General features: G+C 36.1%; 1 protein-coding gene across 2 annotated transcripts in view; it reads right to left on the bottom strand.

Annotated features, from left to right (window-relative positions):
• Nucleotides 1–6,919: 6,919 nt before the first annotated feature.
• ntrk1 (neurotrophic tyrosine kinase, receptor, type 1) overlaps nt 6,920–14,835 on the bottom strand; it is a 35,902-nt gene continuing 27,986 nt past the window's right edge. For both annotated transcript variants that reach the window (XM_058647543.1, XM_058647542.1), the window contains 3 exons: nt 13,239–13,479; nt 12,570–12,728; nt 6,920–8,789 (listed from right to left, as the gene is read on the bottom strand). In XM_058647543.1, the coding sequence (XP_058503526.1) occupies nt 8,604–8,789; nt 12,570–12,728; nt 13,239–13,479 (586 nt within the window). In that variant the 3' untranslated portion in view covers nt 6,920–8,603. The remainder of the gene's footprint in view (nt 8,790–12,569; nt 12,729–13,238; nt 13,480–14,835) is intronic.

Raw genomic sequence — 14,835 nt, 5'->3', positions numbered from 1 at the left:
TTTGGACGACATACAATACTATGACTTTTTTGTCACATTTTGGACGACATATTATACTATGACTTTTTTGTCATATTTTGGACGACATACTATACTATGACTTTATTGAGCAATTTTGGACGACATACGATACTATGACTTTTTTGAGCAATTTTGGACAACATACTATAATATGACTTTTTTTTCACATTTTGGACAACATACTATACTATAACTTTTTTGTCAAATTTTGGACGACATACAATACTATGACTTTTTTGAGCAATTTTGGACGACATACTATACTATGACTTTTTTGTCATATTTTGGACGACATACAATACTATGACTTTTTTGAGCGATTTCGGACGACATACTATACTATGACTTTTTTGTCACATTTTGGACGACATACTATACTATGACTTTTTGACTGATTTTGGACGACATACAATACTATGACTTTTTGTCAAATTTTGGACGACATACTATACTATGACTTTTTTGAGCGATTTTACACGACATACTATACTATGACTTTTTTGAGCGATTTTACACGACATACTATACTATGACTTTTTTGAGTGATTTTGGACGACATACTATACTATGACTTTTTTGAGCGATTTTGGACGACATACTATACTATGACAATTTTGAGCGATTTTGGACGACATACTATACTATGACTTTTTTGAGTGATTTTTAGATGACATACTATACTATGACAATTTTGAGCGATTTTGGACGACATACTATACTATGACTTTTTGAGCGATTTTGGACGACATACTATACTATGACAATTTTGAGGGATTTTGGACGACATACTATACTATGACTTTTTTGAGTGATTTTGGACGACATACTATACTATGACTTTTTCGTGGATCAAACAGCATGCAAACCAATAATTTCCTGTTTTGCAGTTCGGCAGAGTGGTCTAGGTGTCCCTTTTTGAATCAGCTACTATCAGAAAGAGCAAGTTCAAATCCCACTCCCATCAGAAATATGAACGCTTTTGGTCAATTCGGAAGACATACTAACCTATGACTTTGTCAAATTTTGGACAACATACTATACTATGACTTTTTTGAGCGATTTCGGATGACATACTATACTATGACTTTATTGAGCAATTTTGGAAGACATACTATAATATGACTTTTTTGAGCGATTTTGGACGACATACTATACTATGACTTTTTTGAGCGATTTTGGACGACATACTATACTATGACTTTTTTGAATGATTTTGGACGACATACTATACTATGACTTTTTTGAGCGATTTTGGACGACATACTATACTATGACTTTTTTGAGTGATTTTGGACGACATACTATACTATGACAATTTTGAGCGATTTTGGACGACATACTATACTATGACTTTTTTGAGCGATTTTGGACGACATACTATACTATGACTTTTTCTTGGATCAAATAGCATGCAAACCTATAAATTCCTGTTTTGCAGTTTGGCAGAGTGGTCTACGTGTCCCTTTTTGAACCAGCTACTATCAGGAAGAGCAGGTTCAAATCCCACTCCCATCAGAAATACGAACGCTTTTGGTCATTTCGGAAGACATACTAACCTATGACTCTGTCAAATTTTGGACAACATACTATACTATGACTTTCTTGTCACATTTTGGACCACATACTATACTATGACTTTTTTTCACATTTTGTACAATATACTATACTATGACAATTTTGAGCGATTTTGGACGACATACTATACTATGACTTTTTTGTCACATTTTGGACGACATACTATACTATGAGTTTTTTGAGTGATTTTGGACGACATACTATACTATGAGTTTTTTGAGTGATTTTGGACGACATACTATACTATGACTTTTTGTCAAATTTTGGACGACATACTATACTATGACTTTTTGAGCGATTTTACACGACATACTATACTATGACTTTTTTGAGCGATTTTACACGACATACTATACTATGACTTTTTTGAGTGATTTTGGACGACATACTATACTATGACTTTTTTGACGATTTTGGACGACATACTATACTATGACAATTTTGAGCGATTTTGGACGACATACTATACTATGACTTTTTTGAGCAATTTCGGATGACATACTATACTATGACTTTATTGAGCAATTTTGGACGACATACTATACTATGACTTTTTTGAGCGATTTTGGACGACATACTATACTATGACTTTTTTGAGCGATTTTGGACGACATACTATACTATGACAATTTTGAGCAATTTTGGATGACATACTATACTATGACCTTTTGAGTGATTTTGGAAGACATACAATACTATGACTTTTTTGAGCAATTTTGGACGACATACTATACTATGACTTTTTTGAGCGATTTTGGACGACATACTATACTATGACAATTTTGAGCAATTTTGGATGACATACTATACTATGACCTTTTGAGTGATTTTGGAAGACATACAATACTATGACTTTTTTGAGCAATTTTGGACGACATACTATACTATGACTTTTTTGAGCGATTTTGGACGACATACTATACTATGACTTTTTTGAGTGATTTTGGACGACATACTATACTATGACAATTTTGAGCAATTTTGGACGACATACTATACTATGACTTTTTTGAGCGATTTTGGACGACATACTATACTATGACTTTTTCGTGGATCAAATATAATGCAAACCTATAACTTCCTGTTTTGCAGTTTGGCAGAGTGGTCTACGTGTCCCTTTTTGAACCAGCTACTATCAGGAAGAGCAGGTTCAAATCCCACTCCCATAAGAAATACGAACGCTTTTGGGCCATTTCGGAAGACATACTAACCTATGACTCTGTCAAATTTTGGACAACATACTATACTATGACTTTCTTGTCACATTTTGGACCACATACTATACTATGACTTTTTTTCACATTTTGTACAATATACTATACTATGACAATTTTGAGTGATTTTGGACGACATACTATACTATGACTTTTTGTCAAATTTTGGACGACATACTATACTATGACTTTTTTGAGCGATTTTAGACGACATACTATACTATGACTTTTTTCACTAATTTTGGACGACATACTATACTATGACTTTTTTGACTGATTTTGGACGACATACAATACTATGACTTTTTTGTCACATTTTGGACGACATACTATACTATGACCTTTTGAGTGATTTTGGAAGACATACAATACTATGACTTTTTTGAGCAATTTTGGACGACATACTATACTATGACTTTTTTGAGCGATTTTGGACGACATACTATACTATGACTTTTTTGAGTGATTTTGGACGACATACTATACTATGACAATTTTGAGCAATTTTGGAGGACATACTATACTATGACTTTTTTGAGCGATTTTGGACGACATACTATACTATGACTTTTTCGTGGATCAAATATAATGCAAACCTATAACTTCCTGTTTTGCAGTTTGGCAGAGTGGTCTACGTGTCCCTTTTTGAACCAGCTACTATCAGGAAGAGCAGGTTCAAATCCCACTCCCATAAGAAATACGAACGCTTTTGGTCATTTCGGAAGACATACTAACCTATGACTCTGTCAAATTTTGGACAACATACTATACTATGACTTTCTTGTCACATTTTGGACCACATACTATACTATGACTTTTTTTCACATTTTGTACAATATACTATACTATGACAATTTTGAGTGATTTTGGACGACATACTATACTATGACTTTTTGTCAAATTTTGGACGACATACTATACTATGACTTTTTGTCAAATTTTGGACAACATACTATACTATGACTTTTTTGACTGATTTTGGACGACATACAATACTATGACTTTTTTGTCACATTTTGGACGACATACTATACTATGACTTTTTTGTCACATTTTGGACAACATACTATACTAGAACTTTTGAGCGATTTTGGACGACATACTATACTATGACTTTTTTGAGCGATTTTGGACAGCATACTATACTATGACTTATTTTAGCGATTTTGGACGACATACTATACTATGACTTATTTTAGCGATTTTGGACGACATACTATACTATGACTTTTTTCACTAATTTTGGACGACATACTATACTATGACTTTTTTGAGCGATTTTGGACGACATACTATACTATGACTTTTTTGAGCGATTTTGGACGACATACTATACTATGACTTTTTTGAGCGATTTTGGACGACATACTATACTATGACTTTTTTGAGCGATTTTGGACGACATACTATACTATGACTTTATTGTCACATTTTGGACAACATACTATACTATGACTTTTTTGAGCGATTTTGGACGACATACTATACTATGACAATTTTGAGCGATTTTGGACGACATACTATACTATGACTTTTTTGAGCAATTTCGGATGACATACTATACTATGACTTTATTGAGCAATTTTGGACGACATACTATACTATGACTTTTTTGAGCGATTTTGGACGACATACTATACTATGACTTTTTTGAGTGATTTTGGACGACATACTATACTATGACAATTTTGAGCAATTTTGGACGACATACTATACTATGACCTTTTGAGTGATTTTGGAAGACATACAATACTATGACTTTTTTGAGCAATTTTGGACAACATACTATACTATGACTTTTTTGAGCGATTTTGGACGACATACTATACTATGACTTTTTTGAGTGATTTTGGACGACATACTATACTATGACTTTTTTGAGCGATTTTGGACGACATACTATACTATGACTTTTTCTTGGATCAAATAGCATGCAAACCTATAAATTCCTGTTTTGCAGTTTGGCAGAGTGGTCTACGTGTCCCTTTTTGAACCAGCTACTATCAGGAAGAGCAGGTTCAAATCCCACTCCCATCAGAAATACGAACGCTTTTGGTCATTTCGGAAGACATACTAACCTATGACTCTGTCAAATTTTGGGCAACATACTATACTATGACTTTCTTGTCACATTTTGGACCACATACTATACTATGACTTTTTTTCACATTTTGTACAATATACTATACTATGACAATTTTGAGCGATTTTGGACGACATACTATACTATGACTTTTTTGTCACATTTTGGACGACATACTATACTATGAGTTTTTTGAGTGATTTTGGACGACATACTATACTATGAGTTTTTTGAGTGATTTTGGACGACATACTATACTATGACTTTTTGTCAAATTTTGGACGACATACTATACTATGACTTTTTTGAGCGATTTTACACGACATACTATACTATGACTTTTTTGAGCGATTTTACACGACATACTATACTATGACTTTTTTGAGTGATTTTGGACGACATACTATACTATGACTTTTTTGAGCGATTTTGGACGACATACTATACTATGACAATTTTGAGCGATTTTGGACGACATACTATACTATGACTTTTTTGAGCAATTTCGGATGACATACTATACTATGACTTTATTGAGCAATTTTGGACGACATACTATACTATGACTTTTTTGAGCGATTTTGGACGACATACTATACTATGACTTTTTTGAGCGATTTTGGACGACATACTATACTATGACAATTTTGAGCAATTTTGGACGACATACTATCCTATGACCTTTTGAGTGATTTTGGAAGACATACAATACTATGACTTTTTTGAGCAATTTTGGACGACATACTATACTATGACTTTTTTGAGCGATTTTGGACGACATACTATACTATGACAATTTTGAGCAATTTTGGATGACATACTATACTATGACTTTTTTGAGCGATTTTGGACGACATACTATACTATGACTTTTTCGTGGATCAAATATAATGCAAACCTATAACTTCCTGTTTTGCAGTTTGGCAGAGTGGTCTACGTGTCCCTTTTTGAACCAGCTACTATCAGGAAGAGCAGGTTCAAATCCCACTCCCATAAGAAATACGAACGCTTTTGGTCATTTCGGAAGACATACTAACCTATGACTCTGTCAAATTTTGGACAACATACTATACTATGACTTTCTTGTCACATTTTGGACCACATACTATTCTATGACTTTTTTTCACATTTTGTACAATATACTATACTATGACAATTTTGAGTGATTTTGGACGACATACTATACTATGACTTTTTGTCAAATTTTTGGACGACATACTATACTATGACTTTATTGAGCGATTTTAGACGACATACTATACTATGACTTTTTTCACTAATTTTGGACGACATACTATACTATGACTTTTTTGACTGATTTTGGACGACATACAATACTATGACTTTTTTGTCACATTTTGGACGACATACTATACTATGACTTTTTTGTCACATTTTGGACAACATACTATACTAGAACTTTTGAGCGATTTTGGACGACATACTATACTATGACTTTTTTGAGCGATTTTGGACAGCATACTATACTATGACTTATTTTAGCGATTTTGGACGACATACTATACTATGACTTATTTTAGCGATTTTGGACGACATACTATACTATGACTTTATTGAGCAATTTTGGACGACATACTATACTATGACTTTTTTGAGCGATTTTGGACGACATACTATACTATGACTTTTTTGAGCGATTTTGGACGACATACTATACTATGACTTTTTTGAGCGATTTTGGACGACATACTATACTATGACTTTTTTGAGCGATTTTGGACGACATACTATACTATGACTTTTTTGTCACATTTTGGACAACATACTATACTATGACTTTTTTGAGCAATCTTGGACGACATACTATACTATGACTTTTTCGAGCGATTTTGGATGACATACTATACTATGACTTTTTTGAGCGATTTCGGACGACATACTATACTATGACTTTTTTGAGCGATTTTGGACAACATACTATACTATGACTTTTTTGTCCCATTTTGGACGACATACCCTGTAACTACGTGCTTTTGTGTTAAAATGGTGTATTAACAAATTAAAATGAAGAAAAACAAAAAGTTTTATTGAGAAAAAGACACTGCAGTTGTACACGAACACCAGCTTTTGTGTTGAATTTGAATTTTGAACAGTATACAACATATTTATACAGCAATTATTCCAACTCCCTCCTCTCCGGTGACAAAGACGCTGATTCGCCGGCTTCCTGCCACAGTGCGAGTAAAAATTACTGAAATAACCACATATTGTCTTTGACGTGCAACTTCTTCAGCTTTCAGAAACCGTTGGTATTTTTCCAACGCAAAGGTGTAGTCTGCTGCTTGGTGTTAAAGGGTTCATGTATGAAATGTCGAAAGTGGTGAACTCATAAATCACGAGATACTGGAATGACAGGAAAGACGCAGACTGGATCTCCCTTGTGGCACTTGTTGAGATACACAGCGTTTTCAAGTCACTCATTTAGAAATTTCAATGATTTTCTATGGAATTAGATTTGTGTCAATATGTTCAAACAACACTTTTTAAGATCACTTCCCTCAGCAGGCAGCGTCCTAAGGCCCGTCCGCAAGCAAAAAAACATGGCACAAAGAACAAGGGAGGGAGCGCATAGAACAAGTGAGGGAGTGCAAAGAACAAGGGAGGGAGCGCAAAGGACTGAAGAAGTGTATTTTTAAACAATAAAATACAATCTTTTTTAATGATTAAATCGATATGTTTTTGCTTCTTAAAAAGTGTCATTTGATAAATATTGACACAAATGAAATTCCATAATTTTCCACATTTCCGTGTTTATCACGACGATGGAATTTCGCCACAATCATCTTAATATAAGCGCTTTTTAAAAATGCATTCATCACAATACGTGATATAATTCATAATCATCTCATCTCTAACTCTGAGTCACATTCTCAGGCCATAAGTCAAACTTCTTTTTTTTTAATGTATCATATTTAACAGCAAAACTGACACAGCATGTAAATGTAAACACAGACGTTGTTGTTACTATTATTATTGTTATTATTATTATTATTATAATATACCAAGACACACTTTCCACTCCTCATATACAATTTGTTCTTGCTTTTTCTTTTTTGAAAAATACTCATATATCATACATTGGATGGAAAAACAAACAAGCTCTCAAGGGAAATTTATTACATTGTTTCAACTTTAGCCTTTATATACATTTACTGAAAGCCTCTAAATAACCTTTAAATAACCTCGCATATCATTAAAAAACTTACTCCAAAAAGTCTGTGACTGTACTGTACAAAGGAACCGTCTGCTATCCCCCAAAATCTGTAAATCGACTTTTCGGGACGAAACGTCCTCCTGTTCTGTTTATTTATTTATCTTTTAAATTTGCCTTTCGAAGCGACTGTCGGGCAGACAGAGTTGCACAAAACACACACGCACGAAGCTCGGCTCACAAACCTCTGACGAGCCGTGGCCTGAAATCACATGCATGTCCCCCTCAGATCAGGCTCCAGCCTCACAACAACTTTGGTAAACATTTGACAGGTTTCAAGAGAACCACGTGGCATCGTGGGAGGAGTAAATCAGGCTTGAAAAATGAAGGAACTCTTTGTACAATCCATCAAGCTGGGAAAAAAGCAGCAACTGCACGGGAGATTCAACACCCTACCGACCTTTTACTGGGTAAAAGGAGAAAAAGAAAAAAAAAAGCTGACTTTTAAAGCCTCCCTGGTTTCCTCCTTGACCCCCTTTCATCCCAGGATGTCCAGATAAACCGGCGGGTTCTTAACGAGGGCCAGCAGGCGGCTGTGGATGTCCTTGATGACCATCCTCTGCTGCGGCTCCCTCTGCCAGCAGCCCTGCATCAGCAGATACACCTCCTTGGGGCAGGTGCGAGGCCTCTCCAGCTCCCGTCCCTGCGTGATGCATTCAATGGCCTGGAGAAAAAAAAAAAAAAATTGAAATTGAAATAAGTTTCATATTAAAAATGATATATTAAGTATCAACGTACGCTCCCTGGTGGTTAAACAAATGTACAAACTGCTTCATCACTTCACCCAAACTTCAGATGAATCACACTGTCTCACGTGCGGTGCCTTTAATGGTGTCATGTGACTCCTGCGTTTCATGGTCGATAATGATATTTGAGATTTAAGTAGTATTAAAGGACCCCGAATCAATACTACACACTCGTATCACTGAGAGTGTGTAGTTTTAGCTTTTAGCTGTTACTATACAAAAATATCAACATACTTAAAGGGACAGAGCAGGATTTTTGAAGTGAGGTTGTGAGAGGTGACAACAAAAATGAGCAGATATAGCTACTTAACAACAGCTGAACGAGTAAACTCTGTGTACGCTCACTTAAAAACATGATAATCAATTGTAGAAAAGCTGATTTCCAACAAAAAACAAAAGAAAATCGTGTTGCTTTCCTCTAGCACCAGAACCCATAGAGAAAATCAGCGGTTTTAATAATAACAATAATAATAATAATAATAATGATAACAATAACAATAATAAAAATGATTAAATATAAAACATTAACTAAAGAAAATGTTCTAATAAAAACCCTCTTCATTATCTAGAGTACTGAGCTCTTTTTCAAAAATGTGACCCCCCCTTTTATTTATTATATTATAAAAAAAAGGATTAATTCACACAGAATAATCCTGTGAATGAGTCTTTCTCTCCTGCACTGAGGAGAAGTGCACCTTTTTTTTTTTTTCTTTATTACCCACAGATTTGCACGTGTGTCTATTAGCAGTGACCTTGGGGGACAAGTGAGCGCAGCCAAAATGTGAGTAAGCGCCGCTCTGACACTAATGGCTGCGGTGACTGATTGAGTTCACACGCTCTCGTCGCTCTGTGAATAAATCACTGTCAAGGATGAGAGAGAGAGAGAGAGAGAGGGAGAGATGATTTCCCTGCTCTCTCGCTCTCTCTCCATTTGAAGGGTTACTGACTCCATCTCTTCCACCATCGTTAACCTCGGCTTGATCCAATGAACAGAAGAGGGGTGTCAGCGCTGAGCCTCACACACACAAAGGCCCTGATTCTAAACCGCGCCCTATGCATGTTCACACGTCGCCATAATAATAGGTACAGTGTGTAAAATATAACAACATCTAGTTTCATCTCACTCTTCCTTCCCAAATAGAATATAATTTATGTAGCTTTCAGTTAGCATTAAAGCCACAGAGGGTATGTACGGTGGTATGGGGTAAGATAGCGATTGTCAAAAAGCATAAAAAAAACATACTCGCGTTGAGATTCGGTCGACATGGATACGAATTGATCGCAGGATCAAGTAATCCCACATTTAGGATTATTATTATAATATTAATAACTTATTATCATATAGGTTATATATCAACATATTGTAGGTGCCTTTATTATATTTAAGTGCGCTGCGGTTTTGTGACCCACTCTCACTCCGCTTATCCTTATAAGGATAAAGTGTGTGTCCGTTGCTATGGTGACCGCGGCTTCCTCCTTCCGGGAGAGTGGGCGAGGGAGTTCTTTCAGAGTTTGGCTTCTGTTTTACAGCCTCTCCTCTTCAGTCAGGAGTGTCGTGGGTTTGAGACTCGGCTACAAACAGACGCCGCCATGACAAGTGCCATGTGTGCGTAATTTGGTTGTGATTCATCTGTGCCACTGTGTGTTTGGGCAACATGATAATTTCACCTGTGCGCCAACTGGCCCGAGACGGATTAGGATAACGAGGTTACGGCTCATTGGCCTCGGGTACAAATGAAAACCAATCGGATTAGGATTGAGCGCGGAGGGAAAGTGATCTACCCTTCTCTTGAAAGCAGAGAGGGTTTATGTGCTTTAATAGCACCGCTGTGGTTGCGATGGAGTCCCACGTCTTGGTGCTTGAGCTAAAAAGGCTAGACTGGCCTTAATTACTATGAAGTTATTGATTCGTTTAAGAGCGCGGGGCAACATAAAACTTCAACAACACACGCTCTGCAGCTTCTACAGCTGCGTTGGGAAACGTGAAAGCCATATTCACAACCTTTACCGAAGCATGTTGTCATTTAAAAAAAAATCCCCTTCAAGTTAAAGTCGTGCTCCGAAAAGTGAAATGAATGCAAATACAATCATGGAAATGTACACTTCAACTGTAAAGCTTCAGAGAATAATGAAAAGTGACAGTCGTAATGACCCAGAGGTCAAAGTGCAAACTGAATTATATTTAAAAAATTGGACATAAATCACAGGAACAGCAGAAAATCTTTTGATTTAAATTAACGGATTAAAGTGATTTACTTCCTGTTCATCGAGTTATCGATAACCTGACCGGCTGTTCCAGAACACTGCGACAGATTTAATAAACTCATAAATAAACTTCATATTTTTTTATTTACACTACATATACAGCGATTTAGAAATGTATTAGAACACCAACCAAAGCCACAGCTGCCCTAAATTAACAGCATTGGTAATTATTAAAAATGGTCAATACACCATTGTGGACACTCTTTAACCGAAAGGATATTTTTAATGGTAAAATAAAACTAATTAGGGCCCGAGCCACAATTGGCAGAGGCCGAAACAGCTCCTATTGTTCCTGTTGAGATTATTATTTTTCTCCGACGTTGCTCTCATTTTTGAGGGGGCTATCGTGCATAAAAACTCATGAAATTTTGGCACAGAGATCGGGTCGGCGAAAAATGCGATAGTGGCATAGGGCACATACCTGTTCATAGTTCCAGGGCTCTATAGCGCCCCCAGAAGTCGGGTCATGTTCAGACGAAAGTCGTCGGATGGGACAAAATTTGGTGAGTTGGTCAGGCTTACTAACTCCATTTTTTAAGAATTTTTAGGATTTTGGGAATTGCGTTAAATGCTAAATTTCTGATTTTTTCTATCGTGTCTCAGTCGCACATAGTTGTTCCAATTTGAACCAAACCTGGTAGACTCAAAATTTCCAAATTTCGAATGCACTTCCAGCTATTTTGGAAAAACAAAAATGCATTTGAACGAACTCATCCTAGCGCGTTTGAGCTAGCCGCGTCAAACTCGGTCCATATGTTCTAGACAAGTTAATGGTTAAAAGTTTCCCGGACCCGTGCATTGCTCGAGGGCTCTATAGCGCCCCCTTAATTATTCATTTTAAATCGCATTTGTAGTCGTTATATAAAGTGGCAATAATTGCGCATAAGTCACAAAAATAGACAGTTTTTTCTTTTCCTTTTGGTTCAGAAAAATTTGCGAAAGTCAACTTTGTACTGTGACGTGTTTCCAAATTTCACAAATTCAATCCGATCCGACATTTTGAGTACTTTTTGTTTAGGTGTATAGTTGGTGAAATTTTTTATTTTTTTTCCATCAGATTGCAGAGGTTGTGCTGGAGAAAAAAAAACAATATAAGACACTCTATATTGCAGATTCTTATAACCTCTGTATATACTGTATGTTTAAACATAGTAATGGAAAAAAGCAGCTCTGTGTTCTGAGCGTTAAACAGGCCTATGGTGAAGAATTTATATTCAGAAACAGAATAAAATGTTTTGGAAACAAAACATTTTCTCTTCTCTTGCAGAAACTTTTGTTTTATGTGTGAAGGTTTTAAGGCTGAAGAGTTTGTATTGAAACTATCAACGACCAGCGTAAAGTGTTGTGGGCACAAAAAGAACGCAGCATTTCAAGTCCATTGGACTTCCTGCCTTTCTTTAAACTTGATGTCATCCACGTTTTAGTCAACTCACTTCACTGTTGGACAGCTGGTACCACGGCTGTTTGCCGTAGGTGAAGATCTCCCACAGGACAACGCCGAAGCTCCAGATGTCGCTCTCCGTGGTGAACTTCCTGTACATGATGCTCTCCGGGGGCATCCAGCGGATCGGCAGCATGGTGCGTCCGCCCACCTGTGGAGCACAGCGAACAACGTCAAGAATTTTATTAACATTTTACGTAACAAAAGTTTAAAGGAGAGAACATTAAAAGTGTTTTGAATAGAAGGCGGCAACTGGAATCTTTTAGTAACATGACAAGATTTTAAGTTTTATTATTTGTGAAGTCATATCTCAAAGTACGACGGCGTATTAGGGCCAAACTGAAGACATTTACTTTTTAATCTTTCGAGAATTAAGTCGTAATATTACGAGAATGACGACGTAAACGTTCGAGAATGAAAGTCGCAATCTTTCGAGAACAAAGTTGTAATACTTTGATAAAAAATGACTTTATTCTCTTAAAATTTCAACTTTATTCTCGTTAAATTACGACCTTATTCTCCTAAAATCACAACTTTATTCTCATAAAATTTCAACTACTCTCAAAAGATTATGACTTTATTCTAGAAAGATTACGACTTTATTCTCGAATGATTTTCTCTCCTCAGTTTGGCCCTAATACTCGAGGAGCTAAAAGTTTACCCGATAGTAGTCGGTGCTGTAGATGTCTCTCGACATGCCAAAGTCTCCGATTTTGACCACCAGGCCTTCTCCCACCAGACAGTTGCGTGTCGCCAGGTCGCGGTGGACGAAGTGCAGCGACGCTAGGTAAACCATTCCTGAGGCGATCTGCGCGGCGATGTGCAGCATCTGAGGCAGAGTCAGCTGACCCAGCGGAGGCATCTTTGACTCCTCCAGGATACGAGCGTCAGGGCCGTGAGCTCTACAGAGAACAGAGGAAGAGAGTTTGCCAATTTAGTGCCAATTAGATCCGGCATATCATCACAAAAAATGAATAATTCTATTACTTATACCCACTGCAGAACTGCTACTGATGGGCTCTCGTTTATTTTAATATATCATTTATTATAACGTAATGGAGTTGTTACACTGAATTATTTCCAGAATATCACTGGCTTTGACAAAGCTTTCACTTTGATATTAGTCGCAACACAATACCACCAGAATTGTACGTTTTATTATGAAATTAGTAGAAGAAAAAAAAAAAGTGAATTTTTTTGAGTGTGATTTATAAATACTAATAACTTTATATGCCATCACTGAAGTTACAGTATTTACCATGCAGTGCTGCAACTCATAGCCGGTTTGTTGATATGTATGTATGTTGCCAATTATTATTAATTAATATATAGAATTCCACAAAATAGATTTTTTTACTCACCACAAATATGTGGAACTATTGTTTTCAGTTGTATGTGTTTCCCTACCATCAGTTTTTAGAGGTGTGCCTGTGTGTCACCACTCGATTTGTACCGGAAACTATTTCTTGTCGAAACAATTTATGGATTCAGGAATTTAAAATAATGTTACATTACGCCATTCAAATAAAATAAAATACACATTTTCTTTTACTTAGGTTTTAGTAACTGAGCAGTTACGTTCACCTGAACAACAAAAATCAACCACCCGGACTTTTTTTTCTTGGTCACTTGACCACCTTCCTTTAAGCCTAAATTTCAAAATAAGAGCCTCTGATTTTGGCTTTTTTAGTAATTCCAGCATCAACCCATTGCCACAATACTAAATAATTAACATTACTACAAATTTTTTACCAAATAAAATACACATTTTAATGTTATTTAACTGTTGAAGTAGTGATACTTTGCACATGGTTTCCAGTACAAACAGGGTAGTGACAAAGTGATACGCCAGGAAAGAGGCTGACTTTTTCATCCCTTATGTTTTGTGCTGTAACTTCCTTATTTATATTATTTTATCATGTCTTTGAGTTTGAAATAATGAAGGTGCTCCACATGTGTCTGACTGGTCTTTTTTTGTTGTTGCTTTTATGCATTTTCTGTCAGAAATTAAAATGGCGGCTGCTTCCATAAGAGTTTGTGGTTCCCTACCAGCTGCATACAATCTGCATTAGTACACAGTCATTATACGTGTTTAAAATGAACTTGTCTGGTGTTCCTTCATCACAAACATTTAGGTTTTTAGAGTATGTTGACACTCTTCTATCCAAAATGGATTTGGATCAAACTGACTCTTAATTTTAGTGTATAGCTGAATTTTTAGCGTGTATGGTTTGTATGTACAGTATTGGGACAATAAC

This window comes from Solea solea, chromosome 13, assembly GCF_958295425.1.
Source record: "Solea solea chromosome 13, fSolSol10.1, whole genome shotgun sequence".
NCBI lineage: Eukaryota > Metazoa > Chordata > Actinopteri > Pleuronectiformes > Soleidae > Solea > Solea solea.
This window is presented reverse-complemented; position numbering and strand designations above follow the sequence as displayed.